Source organism: Oncorhynchus clarkii, chromosome 28 (genome assembly GCF_045791955.1).
Source record: "Oncorhynchus clarkii lewisi isolate Uvic-CL-2024 chromosome 28, UVic_Ocla_1.0, whole genome shotgun sequence".
Taxonomy (NCBI): domain Eukaryota; kingdom Metazoa; phylum Chordata; class Actinopteri; order Salmoniformes; family Salmonidae; genus Oncorhynchus; species Oncorhynchus clarkii.
The window spans coordinates 48964065-48985567 of record NC_092174.1 but is presented as its reverse complement, the minus strand read 5'-3'; the positions used below and the strand labels follow the sequence as shown (position 1 = coordinate 48985567).

General features: G+C 47.3%; 1 protein-coding gene across 1 annotated transcript; it reads left to right on the top strand.

The window, feature by feature from the left end:
* The first annotated feature begins 1726 nt into the window (after nt 1–1726).
* Nucleotides 1727–19349, top strand: LOC139386885 (origin recognition complex, subunit 2). The gene is made up of 17 exons (XM_071132749.1): nt 1727–1922; nt 2330–2400; nt 2682–2801; nt 3219–3311; nt 4095–4178; nt 9505–9533; nt 9642–9699; nt 10897–11093; nt 14100–14198; nt 14621–14730; nt 16302–16434; nt 16531–16627; nt 16883–17029; nt 17107–17278; nt 18335–18396; nt 18631–18749; nt 18821–19349. Exons 2-17 carry the CDS (start codon nt 2331–2333, stop codon nt 18899–18901), a joined length of 1671 nt encoding a protein of 556 aa, XP_070988850.1. The 5' UTR covers nt 1727–1922; nt 2330; the 3' UTR covers nt 18902–19349.
* Nucleotides 19350–21503: the final 2154 nt, after the last annotated feature.

The window sequence follows — 21503 nt, the reverse complement described above, 5'->3', positions numbered from 1 at the left end:
AACAGTCCTGTCTGGGACATAGACAGAAAACAACTACCCACCAATCATAGTGGGAACACAGGCTACCTAAATATGGTTCTCAATCAGAGACAACAATTGACAGCTGCCTCTGATTGGGAACCATACCAGGCCAAAAGCAGAAATACAAAACATAGAACAAAAACATAGAATGCCCACCTCAACTCACGCCCTGACCAAACTAAAATAGAGACATACAAAAGGAACTAAGGTCAGGACGTGACAATGGGGCTGAAAAGAAAGCTCTGGTGTTGGGACTGTGTGTGGGAACTGTTTGTCACCCTTATATTGCAATTCATGTATTGTTTAGTATTGTGTTGTGGAGTGGCTTTGCTGGCATGCTTCAACAACAACAAAAGGTTGAGTTTTCCCCACCAAGATTTACATGCTAAAATCACCACTGGTGAGCATAATCATTATTTTAGTGATCCATCAATGGTAGATGTCCTTCCTGATAACATTGTCCCACATCCTGCTGATTTCGGCTGCTGAATCGTATTTTCACTTGACTGTGTTTATGGATGAGAAAGGGAACTTGACATTTCCAAAAAGTTTAGCGGGGATGATGTCTCTCCAGGAACAGGGTTGGAGTGAAAACCTACAGAAGGGATGCTGCTTTGTGATCTATTACCTCGGACAGGGCTCTCTGACCCTGTTCCTGGAGAGACACCTTCTGTAGGTTTTCACTCTAACCCTGTTCCTGGAGAGACACCCTTCTGTAGGTTTTTACTCCAACCCTGTTCCTGGAGAGTTACCCTCCTGTAGGTTTTCACTCCAACGCTGTTCCTGGAGAGACACCCTTCTGTAGGTTTTCACTCCAACCCTGTTCCTGGAGAGATACCCTCCTGTAGGTTTTCACTCCAACCCTGTTCCTGGAGAGATACCCTCCTGTACATTTTAACTCCAACCCTGTTCCTGGAGAGTTACCCTCCTGTAGGTTTTAACTCCAACCCTGATCCTGGAGAGAGACCCTCCTGTAGGTTAACTCCAACCCTGTTCCTGGAGAGAGACCCTTCTGTAGGTTTTAACTCCAACCCTGTTCCTGGAGAGATACCCTCCTGTAGGTTTTAACTCCAACCCTGTTCCTGGAGAGACCCTCCTGTAGGTTTTCACTCCAAACCTGTTCCTGGAGAGACACCCTTCTGTAGGTTTTCACTCCAACCCTGATCTAGCTCATCTGATTAAATAATTAGACAGTTGATCAACTGAATCAGGTTAGTTATAACTGGGGTTGGTGCAGAAACATACAGGAAGGTTGGTAGCTCTCCAGGAACAGGGTTGGAGAGCCCTGACCTAGGACATCAAAAGCCAGCCAGGGTTTCATTAAATAAGCTAAATAGGCAATACTTTTTCATTAAATAGGCAATACTTTGTTTTCACATTTAAGTCTTAAAGCCATTTAAGCCCTGTTGTATTCGGCGCATGTGACTAATGACATTTGATTTGCCACAACAATTTTAGCCTTTTTTGTTTCTTTCTTGGACTTCACTGTTGTCCACTCATCGTTGTCAATAAAACTGTACTCGATTTTCTTTTTTCATCTTCAAAAACAACACATCGGCTTCCGCCATCTTAACTCCGTGCCTCAAAGAGCACCTTCTCCTCCTTTCTAATGCATCTCTGGTGTAGCTGCGCGCCAAGCATCTTGGGAAGTGATGTTTTACAGAATCATGCCTTCTGATTGGTTTAAACTAAACCGACGACCTTTGACTCAACACGTGGTTTAAAAACTTGCAGGCTGGCCCGCGGAAATCTGTCAAAGATCTTTCAAGCTGCGCGCACTTTGTAGACGTTTCTAACTTGACTCAGTGTAGTAGTTAATATTTGTCATTTTTAAAAATATATATATATAATTGTGTCTTCTACAAACGTGCGCGATAACGGGTGGTTAAAACAGCAGCCAGGCAAGTCCCTGCTTTTCGTGGTATATTTTTTCATTAGCTAGCTAACGATAGCGCATGTTTGATTCTGTGTAATATTTCCTCGTTCAAAACATCTGGGAACTCGGAAAAATACGAGGTCAAATCATTACGTCAGTGATCTTCAGGTTCGGAGCTCTAGAAAGAGGCCCGAGATTCCGAGTTGGATGACCGTTCAAAATGACTTTTCTCTGTCGGAGCTTGTTTTCCCAGTTGTCTGGAATGCACGGAAGTTGGAGATTTTCAAGTTCCCATTTCCGAGTTTCCAGTTGTTTTGACCTCGGCATCATAAGAGCTCCGCTCTCCATATGAGTGTTGTAGGTAGTGGTGATGATGATCAGCATGACAGTGTGTTGGAAGTGGTGTGGTGATGAACGTGTGTTTCTGTGCAGTATGAGTATATTGGAGGTGAGGTTTGTGGGTGACGGAGATGCACTGGAACACATGGTGGACAAACAACAAGGTAAGAGTCAGACCCACACACACCATCACAAAGACCCACACACACACCATCACAAAGACCCACACACACACCATCACAAAGACCCACACACACACCATCACAAAGACCCACACACACACCATCACAAAGACCCACACACACACCATCACAAAGACACACACACACACACCATCACAAAGACACACACACACACACCATCACAAAGACACACACACACACACACACCATCACAAAGACACACACTACTGCTGACTGATTTGTTGGTTTTGCTGTGTGTGTAGATGTGCAGGGCAGCAGTGTGCAGAGGCTGGTGACTCTGAGGAGTGAAGCAGAGAGGAGCGGTAGAGAGGATGAGGCAGGCCTGAGTGAGCTGCACTATGTCCAGGTCCTCGGAACAGACGGTGTGTGTCGGTCGGACATGACGAACAGCCCTACTGACTGTGCATATGTGTCCTGCCTGGCTGTGTGTGTTGTCCTGCCTGGCTGTGTGTGTTGTCCTGCCTGGCTGTGTGTGTTGTCCTGCCTGGCTGTGTGTGTTGTCCTGCCTGGCTGTGTGTGTTGTCCTGCCTGGCTGTGTGTGTTGTCCTGCCTGGCTGTGTGTGTTGTCCTGCCTGGCTGTGTGTGTTGTCCTGCCTGGCTGTGTGTGTTGTCCTGCCTGGCTGTGTGTGTTGTCCTGCCTGGCTGTGTGTGTTGTCCTGCCTGGCTGTGTGTGTTGTCCTGCCTGGCTGTGTGTGTGTCCTGCCTGGCTGTGTGTGTGGGGAGACTGTCTGACTGTGTCCTGTCTGACTGTGTCCTGTCTGACTGTGTCCTGTCTGAAGAGGGGGAGGAGTGTGTAACAGCAGCAGCAGGAGGAGGGGCATCAGTGTTCAGCTTTCAGACGGTCAAACGCTCCAACAGGATGGCCCAGATGGGTAAGTCTCTCCAAACCTTATCATATTGACAACATAGTTGAGTCACTGCTTTAACAGGAAATACATTACCTCAGAGATGGAAGCCTCTGGGGTCAGATATCAGTACACTGGTAACAACCTACCCATTACCAAACTCTATGAGGTCAGATATCAGTACACTGGTAACAACCTACCCATTACCAAACTCTATGAGGTCAGATATCAGTACACGGGTAACAACCTACCCATTACCAAACTCTATGAGGTCAGATATCAGTACACTGGTAACAACCTACCCATTACCAAACTCTATGAGGTCAGATATCAGTACACGGGTAACAACCTACCCATTACCAAACTCTATGAGGTCAGATATCAGTACACTGGTAACAACCTACCCATTACCAAACTCTATGAGGTCAGATATCAGTACACTGGTAACAACCTACCCATTACCAAACTCTATGAGGTCAGATATCAGTACACTGGTAACAACCTACCCATTACCAAACTCTATGAGGTCAGATATCAGTACACTGGTAACAACCTACCCATTACCAAACTCTATGAGGTCAGATATCAGTACACTGGTAACAACCTACCCATTACCAAACTCTATGAGGTCAGATAAGCCTCACACAGCACATTTTTTGTTCATCAAATTCAACACTCACAGTTATCTTATTTTCGTGGGCAGATTTTGGGCAGTGTGAAGCCGCTCGCTTCGCCTCTTCCTGTCTGGTCTCTCTGGCTCGTAGAGTAATCACTCTCTCTGTGTGTGTGTGTGTGTGTGTGTGTGTGTAGCGTCTGAGCTGGCTCGGACCCCAACGAGGAGTGTGACCTTCAGAACAACACCTGACCCTTCTGGCCCCGCCCACAATGGCTGCAGTGAGTCCCTCTTTCATCCATCTCTTCCTTCCCGTTCTCTCATCCTCGTTCTTGTCCATCTCTTCCTTCCCGTTCTCTCATCCTCATCCATCTCTTCCTTCCCGTTCTCTCATCCTCGTTCTCGTCCATCTCTTCCTTCCCGTTCTCTCATCCTCATCCATCTCTTCCTTCCCGTTCTCTCATCCTCGTTCTCATCCATCTCTTCCTTCCCGTTCTCTCATCCTCGTCCATCTCTTCCTTCCCGTTCTCTCATCCTCGTCCATCTCTTCCTTACCGTTCTCTCATCCTCGTCCATCTCTTCCTTCCCGTTCTCTCATCCTCGTTCTCGTCCATCTCTTCCTTCCCGTTCTCTCATCCTCGTTCCTGTCCATCTCTTCCTTCCTGTTCTCTCATCCTCGTTCCTGTCCATCTCTTCCTTCCCGTTCTCTCATCCTCGTTCTCGTCCATCTCTTCCTTCCCGTTCTCTCATCCTCGTTCTCATCCATCTCTTCCTTCCCGTTCTCTCATCCTCGTTCTCATCCATCTCTTCCTTCCCGTTCTCTCATCCTCGTTCTCATCCATCTCTTCCTTCCCGTTCTCTCGTCCTCGTTCTCATCCATCTCTTCCTTCCCGTTCTCTCGTCCTCGTTCATCTCTTCCTTCCCGTTCTCTCGTCCTTGTTCATCTCTTCCTTCCTGTTCTCTCGTCCTCGTCCATCTCTTCCTTCCCGTTCTGTCATCCTCGTTCCTGTCCATCTCTTCCTTCCCGTTCTCTCATCCTCGTTCCTGTCCATCTCTTCCTTCCCGTTCTCTCATCCTCATTCTCATCCATCTCTTCCTTCCCGTTCTCTCACTCGTTCATCTCTTCCTTCCCGTTCTCTCATCCTCGTCCATCTCTTCCTTCCCGTTTTCTCATCCTCGTTCCTGTCCATCTCTTCCTTCCCGTTCTCTCATCCTCGTCCATCTCTTCCTTCCCGTTCTCTCATCCTCGTCCATCTCTTCCTTCCCGTTCTGTCATCCTCGTTCCTGTCCATCTCTTCCTTCCCGTTCTCTCATCCTCGTTCCTGTCCATCTCTTCCTTCCCGTTCTCTCATCCTCGTTCTCATCCATCTCTTCCTTCCCGTTCTCTCACTCGTTCATCTCTTCCTTCCCGTTCTCTCATCCTCGTCCATCTCTTCCTTCCCGTTCTCTCATCCTCGTTCCTGTCCATCTCTTCCTTCCCGTTCTCTCATCCTCGTCCATCTCTTCCTTCCCGTTCTCTCATCCTCGTCCATCTCTTCCTTCCCGTTCTCTCATCCTCGTCCATCTCTTCCTTCCCGTTCTCTCATCCTCGTCCATCTCTTCCTTCCCGTTCTCTCATCCTCGTCCATCTCTTCCTTCCCGTTCTCTCGTCCATCTCTTACTTCCCGTTCTCTCATCCTCGTTCCTGTCCATCTCTTCCTTCCCGTTCTCTCATCCATCTCTTCCTTCCCGTTCTCTCATCCTCGTTCCTGTCCATCTCTTCCTTCCCGTTCTCTCATCCTCGCCCATCTCTTCCTTCCCGTTCTCTCATCCTCGCCCATCTCTTCCTTCCCATTCTCTCATCCTCGCCCATCTCTATATCTCTGGATGTGACCAACACAATTGAATTTGATATACAGTACCAGTCAAAAGTTGACACACCTACTCATTCCAGGGTTCTAGAACACCTACTCATTCCAGGGTTCTAGAACACCTACTCATTCCAGGGTTTTCCTTTATTTTTTATTATTTTCTACATTGTAGACTAATGATGAAGACATCAAAACTATGAAATAACACATGGAATCATGTAGTAACCAAAAAAGTGTTAACAAATCAAAATATATTTTATATTTGAGATTCTTCAAAGTAGCCTTGATTGCAGCTTTGCACACTCTTGGCATTCTCTCAACCAGCTTCATGAGGAATGCTATTTCAACAGTCTTCAAGTAGTTCCCACATATGCTGAGCACTTGTTGGCTGCTTTTCCTTCACTGCGGTCCAACTCATCCCAAACCATCTCAATTGGGTTGAGGTCAGGTGATTGTGGAGGCCAGGTCATCTGATGCAGCACTCATCACTCTCCTTCTTGGTCAAATAGTCCTTACACAGTCTGGAGGTGTGTTTGGGGTCATTGTCCTGTTGAAAAACAAATGATGGTTCCACTAAGCACAAACTAGATGGGATGGTGTATCGCTGCAGAATGCTGTGGTAGTCATGGTTAAGTGTGCCTTGAATTCTAAATAAATCACTGACTGTGTCACCAGCAAAGCACCCGCTCACCATCACACCACCTCCTCCATGCTTCACGGTGGGAACCACAGATGTGAAGATCATCCATTCACCTACTCTGCGTCTCACAAAGACAGCGGTAGGAACCAAAAATCAGCAATTTCACCATGAAGGCCTGATTCACGTAGTCTCCTTTGAACAGTTGATGTTGAGATGTGTCTGTTACTTGAACTCTGTGAAGCATTTATTTGGGCTGCAATTTCTGAGGTTGGTAACGCTGATGAACGTGTCCTCTGCAGCAGAGGTAACGCTGGGTCTTCCTTTCCTGTGGCGGTCCTCATGAGAGCCAGTTTCATCATAGTGCTTGATGGTTTTTGCGACTGCACTTGAAGAAACCTTCAAAGTTCTGGACTTTTTCCAGATTGATTGACCTTCACGTCGTAAAGTAATGATGGACTGTCATTTCTCTTTGTTTATTTGAGCTGTTCTTGCCATGAGAGGGACTTGCTGGCAAGGACCAAAAGGCTCCTTAAAACTTCTTCAATTGGGTTGAGGTCTGGTGATTGTGGAGGCCAGGTCATCTGATGCAGCACTCATCACTCTCCTTCTTGGTCAAATAGTCCTTAGACAGCCTGGAGGTGTGTTGGGTCATAGTCCTGTTGAAAAACAAATGATATACCCACTAAGCCCAAACTAGATGGGATGGTGTATCGCTGCAGAATGCTGTGGTAGCCATACTGGTTCTTATGGCTGCAATCCCGTTAACGGGATGATATGACAACAGCCAGTGAAAGTGCAGGGCGCCAAATTCAAAACAGAACTCTTCTAATTAAAATTCCTCAAACATACATGTATCTTATACCGTTTTAAAGGTAATCTTGTTGTTAATCCCACCACAGTGTCCGATTTCAAATAGGCTTTACAGCGAAAGCACCACAAACGATTATGTTAGGTCACCACCATGCCACAGAAAAACACAGCCATTTTTCCAGCCAAAGAGAGGAGTCACAAAAAGCACAAATAGAGTGAAAATGAATCGCTAACGTTTGATGATCTTCATCAGATGACACTCATAGGACTTCATGTTACACAATACATGTATGTTTTGTTTGATAAAGTTAATATTTATATAAAAACATCTCAGTATACATTGGCGAGTTGCGTTCACTAGTTCCAAAAACATCCGATGATATTGCAGAGAGCCACATAATTTTACAGAAATACTCATTATAAATGTCGATGAAAATACAATTGTTAGACATGGAAAAGTAGATATACCTCTCCTTAATGCAACCGCTGTGTCAGATTAAAAAAAAGCTTTACGGAAATAGAAAACCATGCAATAATCTGAGACTAATAATCGTAGAACAGCGCTCAGAAAACAAATAGAGATATCCGCCATGTTGGAGTCAACAGAAATCACATTAAATATTCCCTTATCTTTGATGATCTTCATCAGAATGCACTCCCAGGAATCCTCGTTCCACAATAAATGTTTGATTTGTTCGATAATGTCCATTATTTATGTCCAAGTAGCTACTTTTGTTAGGGCGTTAGGTACACAAATCCAAACGCTCGTGCAGGTTTACGTCGGACAAAAACGTAGTTATATTACAGGTCGTAGAAACATTTCAAACTAAGTATAGAATCAATCTTTAGGATGTTTTTATCATAAATCTTCAATAATGTTCCTTTGTCTGTAGAGAAGCAATGGAACGCAGGTCGCTATCATGTGAATTGCGCATGACCAGGACCTGGCTCTCTGCCAGACACCTGACTCATTCAGCTCTCATTCAGCCCCACATCACAGTAGAAGCCTCATTCAAGTTTCTAAAGACGGTTGACATCTAGTGGAAGCCCTAGGAAGTGCAACTTGTGTATTCAATAGGGGCTGGGTTGAAAATCGACCAACATCAGATTTCCCACTTCCTGTTTGGATTTCTTCTCGGGTTTTTGCCTGCCATATGAGTTCTGTTATACTCACAGACATCATTCAAACAGTTTTAGAAATTTCAGAGTGTTTTCTATCCAATACTAATAATAATATGCATATATTAGCAACTGGGACTGAGGAGCTGGCCGTTTACTCTGGGCACCTTTCATCCAAGCTACTCAATACTGCCCCTGCAGCCATAAGAAGTTGTGTTCCTTGAATTCTGAATTAATTGTCACTAGCAAAGCACCATCACACCTCCTACTCCATGCTTCATGGTGGGAACCACCCATACGGAGACCATCCATTCACCTACTCTGCGTCTCACAAAGACACAGCGGTTGGAACCAGAAATCTCCAATTTGGACTCATCAGACCAAAGGACAGATTTCCACCGGTCTAATTAGTCCATTGCTCGTCCCAAGAAAGTCTCTTCTTCTTATTTGTGTCCTGTAGTAGTGGTTTCTTTGCAGCAATTCAACCATGAAGGCCTGATTCACGCAGTCTCCTCTAAACAGTTGATGCTGAGATGTGTCTGTTACTTGAACTCTGAAGAATTTATTTGGGCTGTAATTTCTTAACTTCTCTGCAGCAGAGGTAACTCTGGGTCTTTCCTGTGGCGGTCCTCATGAGAGCCAGTTTTATCATAGCGCTTGGTGGTTTTTGCGACTGCACTTGAAGAAACGTTAAAAATTCTTGAAATATTCCGTCTTGACTGACTTATGAACTGTCGTTTTTCTTTGCTTATTTGAGCTGTTCTTGCCATAATATTGTCCCTGTTTGGTAAAATACCATCTTCTATATACCACCCCTACCTTGTCACAACACAACTGATTGGCTCAAACACATTTAAGAAGGAAAGAAATTCCACAAATAAACTTGTAACAAGGCACACCTTTAATTGAAATGCATTCCAGGTGACTACCTCATGAAGCTGGTTGAGAGAATGGCAAGAGTGTGCAAAGTTGTCAAAGGCAAAGGGTGTCTACTTTGAAGAACCTCAAATATACAATATATTTTGATTTAACTCTTTTTTTTTGTTGCTTACTACATGATTTCATAGTTTTGATGTCTTCACTATTATTCTACAATGTAGAAAAGAAATGCTTGAATGAGTAGGTGTGATAACTAATGTGTGATCAGGTGGATGCTGTCCATTTTCTCTGTGTTCTCCCCATCTCTAGATGTGAGTGAGAACAGGACTCCTCAAAAGGTGAGTATTGGAGAGAACAGATGTAGCCAGTTGTCACCTGACCTTTCATAGACTATATTGGTGCCCAGTGCTGAGGTGTGACCTGTGTTACTTCCTGTTTCCTCTCAGGGCAGGAAGGTGCAGTTTGTTTCCACAACGCCCCACAGACTGAGGAAGAGACTCTCAGGTGGGAAACAAACAATCGGCTACTGACGTTGTAACTAAATGTTTGGGACATTCAATAAACTCTTTTAACCGTGACTACACAGAACAAAAATATAAACACAACATATAAAGTGTTGGTCCCATGTTTCATGAGCTGAAATAAAAGATCCCAGAAATTTTCCAAACCTTATTACTCTCACATTTTGTGCACAAATTTGTTTACATCCCTGTTAGTTAGCATTTCTCCTTTGCCAAGATAATCCATCTACCTCACAGGTTTGGCATATCAAGAAGCTGATTAAACATGATCATTACACAGGTGCACCTTGTGTCGGGGACAGTAAAACAACGTCCCATAAAACAATGCCGCAGATGTCTCAAGTTGAGGGAGCGTGCAATTGGCATGCTGACTGCAGAAATGTCCACCAGAGCTGTTGCCAGAGAATTTAATATACATTTCTCTACTATAAGCCGCCTCCAACATCGTTTTAGAGAATTTGGCAGTACATCCAACCGGCCACACAACCGTATGTTTACCGATGTCAACACTGTGAACAGAGTGCCCCACTATGGGATTATGGTATGGGCAGGCATAAGCTACGGACAACTAACACAACTGCATTTTATTGATGGCGATTTGAATGTTAGAGATACTGTGATGAGATCCCATTGTCGTGCCATTCATCCGCCACCATCACCTCATGTTTCAGCATGATAATGTACAGCCCCATGTCACAAGGATCTGTACAAAATTCCTGGAAGCTGTAAATGTCCTAGTTCTTCCATGGTCTGCATACTCACCAGACATGTCACATATTGAGCATGTTTGGGATGCTCTGGATCTACGTGTACGACAGCGTGTTCCAGTTCCCGCCAATATCCAGCAACTTCTCACAGCCATTGAAGAGGAATGGGACAACATTCCACAGGCCACAATCAACAGCCTGATCAACTCTATGTGAAGGAGATGTCGTGCTGCATTAGGAAAATGGTCACACCAGATACCGACTGGTTCTGATCCAAACCCCTACCTCTTTATTAAGGTATCGGTGACCAACAGATGCAGATCTGTATTCCCAGTCATGTGAAATCCATAGATTAGGGCCTCATGAATTTAAATTGACTTCTCATATGAACTGTAGCTCTCTGAAATTGTTGCATGTTGCGTTTCTGTTTTTGTTTAGTGTATTAAACTAAGGTCTGTCTGTCTGTCTGTTAGCTCCCAGCCTGAGGTCCGACAGCGACAGCGAGCTCTCTCCCTCTGACTCTGGAGAGGAGGAGGATGATGAAGATGATAAGGGGAAGAGAGAGGAGGACAGAGTGAATCAGTCCAGCACACCCAGTAAGCCTTCAGCCACAGCTCTCTATAAGACACCTGCTAAGAAGAGCAAGACTGCCCCAGAACCACCCTGCCAGGTTAGTCACCCAGATCCACCCTGCCAGGTTAATCACCCAGATCCACCCTGCCAGGTTAATCACCCAGATCCACCCTGCCAGGTTAGTCACCCACAACCACCCTGCCAGGTTAGTCACCCAGAACCACCCTGCCAGGTTAGTCACCCAGAACCACCCTGCCAGGTTAGTCATCCAGAACCACCCTGCCAGGTTAGTCACCCAGAACCACCCTGTCGGGTTGCTCAGCCAGAACCACCCTGCCAGGTTGCTCAGCCAGAACCACCCTGCCGGGTTAGTCACCCAGAACCACCCTGCCGGGTTAGTCACCCAGAACCACCCTGCCGGGTTAGTCACCCAGATCCACCCAGCCGGGTTAGTCACCCAGATCCACCCTGCCGGGTTAGTCACCCAGATCCACCCAGCCAGGTTAATCACCCAGATCCACCCTGCCAGGTTAATCACCCAGAACCACCCTGCCAGGTTAGTCACCCAGAACCACCCTGCCAGGTTAGTCACCCAGAACCACCCTGCCAGGTTAGTCACCCAGAACCACCCTGCCGGGTTAGTCACCCAGATCCACCCAGCCGGGTTAGTCACCCAGATCCACCCTGCCGGGTTAGTCACCCAGATCCACCCAGCCAGGTTAGTCAGTCAGCAAGATTTGTTTTTATTATGGATCCCCATTAGTTCCTGCCAAGGCAGCAGCTACTCTTCCTGGGGTTTATTATGGATCCCCATTAGTTCCTGTCAAGGCAGCAGCTACTCTTCCTGTGGTTTATTATGGATCCCCATTAGTTCCTGCCAAGGCAGCAGCTACTCTTCCTGGGGTTTATTATGGATCCCCATTAGTTCCTGCCAAGGCAGCAGCTACTCTTCCTGGGGTTTATTATGGATCCCCATTAGTTCCTGCCAAGGCAGCAGCTACTTTTCCTGGGGTTTATTATGGATCCCCATTAGTTCCTGTCAAGGCAGCAGCTACTCTTCCTGGGGTTTATTATGGATCCCCATTAGTTCCTGCCAAGGCAGCAGCTACTCTTCCTGGGGTTTATTATGGATCCCCATTAGTTCCTGCCAAGGCAGCAGCTACTCTTCCTGGGGTCCAAAGACATTAAGGCACTTACAGTGCATTCGGAAAGGATTCAGACCCCTTGACTTTTTCCACATTAAGTTACAACCTTGTTCTAAAATTGATTCAATTGTTTTTTTCCCTCATCAATCTACACACAAACAATAATATCACATTCATATACGTATTCAGAATCTTTACTCGGTACTTTGTTGAAGCACCTTTGGCAGCGATTACAGCCTCAAGTCTTCTTTGGTATGACGCTACAAGCTTGGCACACCTGTTTTTGGGGAGTTTCTCCCATTCTTCTCTGCAGATCCTCTCAAGCTCTGTCAGGTTGGATGGGGAGCTTCACTGCACAGCTATTTTCAGGTCTCTCCAGAGATGTTAGATCGGGTTCAAGTCCAGGCTCTGGCTGGGCCACTCAAGGACATTCAGACACTTGTCCCGCAACCACTCCTGCATTGTTTTGGCTGTGTGCTTAGGATCGTTGTCCTGTTGGAAGGGGAACCTTGACCCCAGTCTGAGCTCCTGAGCGCTCTAGAGCAGATTTTCATCAATGATCTCAAGAATCTCTCTGTACTTTCCTCCTCATCTTTCCCTCTATCCTGACTAGTCTCCCAGTCCCTGCCTCTGAAAAACATCCCCACAGCATGATGCTGCTTCACCATAGGGATGGTGCCAGGTTTCCTCCAGACGTGACACTTGGCATTCAGGCCAAAGAGTTCAATCTTGGTTTCATCAAACCAGAGAATCTTGTTCCTTCCAGATCATGGTCAGAGTGCCTTTTGGCAAACTCCAAGTGGGCTGTCATGTGCCTTTTAGTGAGGAGTGGCTTCCATCTGACCACTCTACCATAAAGGCCTGATTGGTGGAGTGCTGCAGAGATGGTTGTCCTTCTGGAAGGTTCTCCCATCTCCACAGAGGATCTCTAGAGCTCTGCCAGTGACCATCGGGTTCTTGGTCACCTCCCTGACCAAGGCCCTTCTCCCCTGATTGCTCAGTTTGGCCGGGCGGCCAGCTCCAGGAAGAGTCTTGGTGGTTCCAAACTTCTTCCATTTAAGAATGATGGAGGCCACTGGTGGACCCCAAGTTGTAGAAACATCTCAAGGATGATCAATGGAAACATGATGCACCTGAGCTCCATTTACAGTCTCACAGCAAAGGGTCTGAAATATGAGGTGATGGTGGCGGATGAATGGCACAACATTGGACCTCAGGATCTCATCACGGTATCTCTGTGCATTCAAATTGCCATTGATAAAATGCAATTGTGTTTGTCTGTAATTTATGCCTGGCCATACGTTGGGGCACTCTGTTCCCAACGTTGACATCAGCAAACTGCTCACTCACACAACGCCATGCACGTGTTCTGCGGTTGTGAGGTCGGTTGGACGTACTACCAAATTCTCGAAATTAACATTAAGTTCTCTGGCAACAGCTCTGTTGGATATTCCTGCAGTCAGCAAGTCTGTGGCATTGTGTTGTCTGACAAAACTGCACATTTTAGAGTGGCCTTTTATTGTCCCCAGCACAAGGTGCAGCTGTGTAATGATCATGCTGTTTAATCAGCTTCTTGATATGCCAGCCCTGTCAGGTGGCTGGATTATCTTGGCGAAGGAGAAACGCTCACTAACAGGGATGTAAACACGTGTGTGCCCAACATGTGAGGGAAATAAGCTGTTTGTGTTGGTGGAAAATTTCTACAATCTTTAATTTCAGTTCATGCAACATGAGACCAAAAATCTTTGTTCTGTGTAGTACTGGCTCTGTGTAGTACTGGCTCTGTGTAGTACTGGCTCTGTGTAGTACTGGCTCTGTGTAGTACTGGCTCTGTAGTACTGGCTCTGTGTAGTACTGACTCTGTGTAGTACCGTGTGCCTCAGTCTGTTCTGGACGTGGGGACCGTGAAGAGACCTCTGGTGGCATGTCTTGGTATGACTTAGTTCTTTCTGTTTTAGGCCAGTCTGGTCGAGGAATACTTTGAGGCTCACGGCAGTTCTAAATTCCTGACATCAGACCGGACCCTGCAGCGCCTACACACACCTAAACTAGACCGGGTGAGTACACACACACACACACACCTAAACTAGACCGGGTGAGTACACACACACACACACACACCTAAACTAGACCGGGTGAGTACACACACACCTAAACTAGACCGGGTGAGTACACACACACACACACCTAAACTAGACCGGGTGAGTACACACACACACACCTAAACTAGACCGGGTGAGTACACACACACACACACACCTAAACTAGACCGGTTGAGTACACACACCTAAACTAGACCGGTTGAGTACACACACCTAAACTAGACCGGTTGAGTACACACACCTAAACTAGACCGGGTGAGTACACACACACACCTAAACTAGACCGGGTGAGTACACACACCTAAACTAGACCGGGTGAGTATACTCCTAGGAGATGTATGGAAGTAAACCACGTGATTCATGTTTGTTGTGTGTAGGAGACATTGTTCCGTCTGTTAGAAGGGAAACCGGCATGTTATTCTTCAGAGATTGAGAAGCTCCACTCCAGTCACCATGAACACTTCAACAAGTGGATGCTGCAGCTACAGTAAGGACCTCTCACTATGCAGGACCTCTCTCACTATGCAGGACCTCTCTCACTATGCAGGACCTCTCTCACTATGCGGGACCTCTCTCACTATACGGGACCTCTCACTATGCAGGACCTCTCACTATGCAGGACCTCTCACTATGCAGGACCTCTCACTATGCAGGACCTCTCACTATGCAGGACCTCTCACTATGCAGGACCTCTCACTATGCAGGACCTCTCCCTATACGGGACCTCTCTCCCTATGCAGGACCTCTCACTATACGGGACCTCTCACTATACGGGACCTCTCCCTATGCGGGACCTCTCACTATGCGGGACCTCTCACTATGCGGGACCTCTCCCTATGCGGGACCTCTCTCACTATGCAGGACCTCTCTCACTATGCGGGACCTCTCACTATGCGGGACCTCTCACTATGCGGGACCTCTCACTATGCGGGACCTCTCACTATGCGGGACCTCTCACTATGCGGGACCTCTCACTATACAGGACCTCTCTCACTAGTGAGGTTACTAGACCGTATCATAACCCCTCTCTACAAGTGGAGGTCAGTGAGGTTACTAGACCGTATCATAACCCCTCTCTACGAGTGGAGGTCAGTGAGGTCACTAGACCGTATCATAACCCCTCTCTACAAGTGGAGGTCAGTGAGGTTACTAGACCGTATCATAACCCCTCTCTACGAGTGGAGGTCACAGTGAGGTCACTAGACCGTATCATAACCCCTCTCTGAGTGGAGGTTACTAGACCGTATCATAACCCCTCTCTACGAGTGGAGGTCAGTAAGGTTACTAGACCGTATCATAACCCCTCTCTACGAGTGGAGGTCAGTGAGGTTACTAGACCGTATCATAACCCCTCTCTACGAGTGGAGGTCAGTGAGGTTACTAGACCGTATCATAACCCCTCTCTGAGTGGAGGTTACTAGACCGTATCATAACCCCTCTGAGTGGAGGTCACAGTGAGGTCACTAGACCGTATCATGACCCCTCTCTACGAGTGGAGGTCACAGTGAGGTTACTAGACCGTATCATAACCCCTCTCTACGAGTGGAGGTCACTAGACCGTATCATAACCCCTCTCTACGAGTGGAGGTCACAGTGAGGTTACTAGACTGTATCATAACCCCTCTCTGAGTGGAGATCACAGTGAGGTCACTAGACCGTATCATAAACCCTCTCTACAAGTGGAGGTCACAGTGAGGTCACTAGATCGTATCATAACCCCTCTCTACGAGTGGAGGTCACAGTGAGGTCACTAGACCGTATCATAACCCCTCTCTACGAGTGGAGGTCACAGTGAGGTCACTAGACCGTATCATAACCCCTCTACTACGAGTGGAGGTCACAGTGAGGTCACTAGACCGTATCATAACCCCTCTACGAGTGGAGGTCACAGTGAGGTCACTAGACCGTATCATAACCCCTCTACGAGTGGAGGTCACAGTGAGGTCACTAGACCGTATCATAACCCCTCTACGAGTGGAGGTTACAGTGAGGTCACTAGACCGTATCATAACCCCTCTACGAATGGAGTTCTAAATGTGTGTGTGTGTGTGTGTGTAGGCTGGGTTACAGTGTGTTGCTGTACGGACTGGGCAGTAAGAAGGCCTTACTCGAGGAGTTCCGAGTGTCTCTGCTCTGTCAGGAGATACACCTGGTTGTCAACGGATTCTTCCCTTCCATCTCTCTCAAATCAGTCAGTATAACACACACCTGTACACACACACACTCACCTGTACACGCACACACACACCTGTACACAACCCTCTGATGTTCTCCTCCTGTCCTGTAGATCCTGACTGCTCTGTCTGCAGAGATTCTAGAACACCAAGGAACGTTCCGGAACCCTGCTGACCAACTACAGTACATCACCACCACCCTCAGAGAACGTGGGTAGACCTTGACCCCTAGCATACAGGGACCAGTGTGGCCTTGACCCGTAGCATTCAGTGGCCTTGACCCGTAGCATTCAGTGACCTTGACCTGTAGCATTCAGTGACCAGTGTGACCTTGACCCGTAGCATACAGTGACCTTGACCCGTAGCATTCAGTGACCTTGACCCGTAGCATTCAGTGACCTTGACCCGTAGCATTCAGTGACCTTGACCCATAACATACACGGACCTGTGTTTGTATCTCATCAGAGCCGGACCTCCATGTGTACCTGTTGATCCACAACATTGACGGTCCCATGCTCCGTGGAGGGAAGACCCAGAATGCACTGGGCCAACTGGCCTCACTACCCAACCTGCACCTTGTCGCCTCCATCGACCACATCAACGCACCGCTCGGTACGGCAGTTTGTCTATTCGTCCTGTATTACTTGGTCTTACCACAGATGTTTATGAAGGTGTGTGTCTCCCTGCAGTGTGGGACCAGTGTAAACTGAGTCAGTTTAACTGGTTGTGGTGGGAGTGCGTGTGTTTCCAGCGTTATGTGGAGGAGACGTCCTATGAGAACTCTCTACTAGTTCAACAGACTGGAGCCCTCGCCCTCTCCTCCCTGACACACGTCCTGCGCAGCCTTACGGCTAACGCCAGGTACGCACGCTACGGCTAACACCTTACAGGTAACGCCAGGTACACACGCTACGGCTAACACCTTACAGGTAACGCCAGGTACACACGCTACGGCTAACAGCTAACGCCAGGTACACACGCTACGGCTAACAGCTAACGCCAGGTACACACGCTACGGCTAACACCTTACGCCAGGTACACACGCTACGGCTAACACCTTACGCCAGGTACACACGCTACGGCTAACACCTTACAGGTAACACCAGGTACACACGCTACAGCTAACGCCAGGTACACACGCTACGGCTAACACCAGGTACACACGCTACGGCTAACACCTTACAGGTAACACCAGGTACACACGCTACGGCTAACACCTTACAGGTAACGCCAGGTACACACGCTACGGCTAACACCTTACAGGTAACGCCAGGTACACACGCTACGGCTAACGCCAGGTACACACAGTACAGCTAACGCCAGGTACACACGCTACGGCTAACACCTTACAGGTAACGCCAGGTACACACACTACAGCTAACGCCAGGTACACACACTACAGCTAACGCCAGGTACACACACTACAGCTAACGCCAGGTACACACACTACAGCTAACGCCAGGTACACACACTACAGCTAACGCCAGGTACACACACTACGGCTAATGCCTTACAGCTAACACCAGGTACACACGCTACGGCTAACACCTTATAGCTAACGCCAGGTATACACGCAAAGGCTAACACCTTAAAGGTAACACCAGGTACACACGCTACAGGTAACGCCAGGTACACACGCTACGGCTAACACCTTACAGCTAACGCCAGGTACACACGCTACGGCTAACACCTTACAGGTAACGCCAGGTACACACGCTACGGCTAACACCTTACAGCTAACGCCAGGTACACACGCTACGGCTAACACCTTACAGGTAACGCCAGGTACACACGCTACGGCTAACACCTTACAGCTAACGCCAGGTACACACGCTACGGCTAACACCTTACAGGTAACGCCAGGTTTGGATAAGGTTTGATTTGGTTGTGTAATGGTGGTGTGTGATTGGTCTACAGGGGCATCTTTAAACTGCTGGTGGAGTTTCAACTGGAGAACAAAGACAACCCTTCATACACAGGTACACACACACTACCCCTCCTACAACCCTTCACACACACACCCACTATCCCTCCTAAAACCCTTCACACACACACACACACACCCACTACCCCTCCTACACAGGTACACACACACTACCCCTCCTACAACCCTTCACACACACACACCCACTACCCCTCCTACACAGGTACACACACACTACCCCTCCTAAAACCCTTTCACAGTGATTGTTTTAAAGTGTATGTGTGTGTAGGCTTGTCATTCCAGGACTTCTACCAGCGTTGTCGGGAAGCCTTCCTGGTGAACTCTGACCTCACCCTGCGTACCCAGCTCACAGAGTTCAGAGACCACAAACTCATCCGCACACGCAAGGTACACTCACGCGCGCACACACACACACAGCTTCAACCTGAAATTGACTAATTTTTCCAATGATCCCTCAGGGTGCTGATGGAGTGGAGTACCTGCTGGTTGCTGTGGAGACCAGCACGCTGACTGACTTCCTGGAGAAAGAAGTAGAGTGAGGAGAGGAGCAGACATCATGTTCCGTCTTTCTCTCCAACCCAAGAGAACTGGGCCTCACTGGGTCAGACAACTGGGTGGTATTGATAACAGGTCTCATCGGAGTCGTTTTTCCTTTTAGATCATAATGATTACAGGGACGACCTGATCCTAGATCAGCTCTGAGACACTTTAAGAATACGGGCCGTGATCACATTGGTGTTAACTAATTACCAGAGGGCCCAGTGTGGGTTAAGAAACACTGCCTGTAGTTAGCGTCATCTGCTCTTTAGGCCAAAGTCAATTTCCACTATGTTGCTTTGACCTGGCCTTTTCAGTGCAGAGGATGTACACATTCCCCGTTCGTGTTTTTCATGACATTTGTTTAGTCTTATCTCTATGAAAATCTGTAGCACTGTTGTCTGTATTGTCAACTCTTCACATTCAGTAAAAAAAAAAAATCTAAAAAATTTATTTCAGTATCTTTATTTACACAGCAGTTATCAAAAAGGCAGACTGAATACGTACTGGTTTTACAGCTTCAGACCAGAGAGTTTCTCAACCCAGAGGCTCAACAGCGTGAGACTTCCAGGATCTCTCTGTGAAACGGACCCAACAGACCAGGTTTGGGGTTTCAGAAGTCAATGAGATTAGTGAAATAAAATGTCCTTGGTTAACTTTTCTCGACATCGAAAAGGCACAATCTAGCCAATGTCTGAAGTAGCTGAACGTTGTTGCTCCAACCTCCATGAAACTGACACGTTTTAATTTGCTGATCCAGTTTCTGGCTCTTGAACCCTGACCTGTTCACCAGATGTGCTGCCTTGTCCTGGACCTGCTGTTTCCCTGACCTGTTCACCAGATGTGCTGCCTTTTCCTGGACCTGCTGTTTCCCTGACCTGTTCACCAGATGTGCTGCCTTGTCCTGGACCTGCTGTTTTCGACCATCTCCCTCCTGTATCTGAATACTCGGCTATGAAAAGCCAACTGACAGTTGGTGCTGACCTGTTGCGTCCTGTGATTAATATTTGACCATCTTGGGGCGGCAGCGTAGCCTAGTGGTTAGAGCGTTGGACTAGTAACCGGAAGGTTGCAAGTTCATATCCCCGAGCTGACAAGGTACAAATCTGTCGTTCTGCCCCTGAACAGGCAGTGTTCCTAGGCCGTCATTGAAAATAAGAATTTGATCTTCACTGACTTGCCTAGTTAAATAATAATCTTGAGGCTTTAATGGCCTCTTGTCTGGACACTTTCTAAAATGATCCGCCGCTAGTCTGTTCAACATCTCTTTCGTATCATCTGAGATCCCTAAAGATTGGGAAGCTGCCGCGGTCATCCCTCTTCAAAGGGGGAGACACTAGACCCAAACTGTTACAGACCTATATCCATCCTGCCCTGCCTCTAGACCCAAACTGTTACAGACCTATATCCATCCTGCCCTGCCCTGCCTCTAGACCCAAACTGTTACAGACCTATATCCATTCTACCCTGCCTCTAGACCTAAACTGTTACAGACCTATATCCATTCTACCCTGCCTCTATACCCCAAACTGTTACAGACCTATAACCATCCTGCCCTGCCTCTAGACCCAAACTGTTACAGACATCCTGCCCTGCCTCTATACCCTAAACTGTTACAGACCTATATCCATCCTGCCCTGCCTCTAGACCCAAACTGTTACAGACCTATATCCATTCTACCCTGCCTCTAGACCTAAACTGTTACAGACCTATATCCATTCTACCCTGCCTCTAGACCTAAACTGTTACAGACCTATATCCATCCTGCCCTGCCCTGCCTCTAGACCCAAACTGTTACAGACCTATATCCACCCTGCCCTGCCCTGCCTCTAGACCCAAACTGTTACAGACCTATATCCATTCTACCCTGCCTCTAGACCTAAACTGTTACAGACCTATATCCATTCTACCCTGCCTCTAGACCTAAACTGTTACAGACCTATATCCATTCTACCCTGCCTCTATACCCCAAACTGTTACAGACCTATAACCATCCTGCCCTGCCTCTATACCCAAACTGTTGTTAGACCTATATCCATCCATTCTACCCTGCCTCTATACCCAAACTGTTGTTAGACCTATATCCATCCTACCCTGCCTTTCTAAAGTCTTCGAAAGCCAAGTTAATAAACAGATCACTGACCATTTAGAATCCCACCGTACCTTCTCCGCTATGGAATCCGGTTTCTGAGCTGGTCATGGGTGCACCTCAGCCACGTTCAAGGTCCTAAACGATATCATAACCACCATCGATAAAAGACAGTTCTGTGCAGCCGTCTTCATCGATCTGGCCAAGGCTTTCGACTGTCAATCATGGCAGACCAACCAAGAACATGCAGACTGAATACCAAACAAATTAACCGACAATTTAAATTTAACTAGGCAAGTCCATTAAGAACAAATTCATATTTACAATGACGGCCTAGACGATGCTGGGCCAATTGTGCGCCGCCTTATGGGACACCCAATCACAGTCGGTTGTGATACAGCCTGGAATCGAACCAGGGTGTCTGTAGTGATGCCTCTAGCACTGAAATTACAGTGCCTTAGACTGCTGTGCCACTTGGGAGCCCAAAACGAACATAACAAATTAGGGGAAAACCT

Bases quoted from the DNA above. Each gene is read 5' to 3' on its own strand.
- LOC139386885 (XM_071132749.1), top strand. From the start codon at position 2,331: ATGAGTATATTGGAGGTGAGGTTTGTGGGTGACGGAGATGCACTGGAA. The intron at 14,199-14,620 runs GTGAGTACACAC...TGTTGTGTGTAG, and splicing joins ACACACCTAAACTAGACCGG to GAGACATTGTTCCGTCTGTT. The intron at 18,397-18,630 runs GTACACACACAC...ATGTGTGTGTAG, and splicing joins AGACAACCCTTCATACACAG to GCTTGTCATTCCAGGACTTC.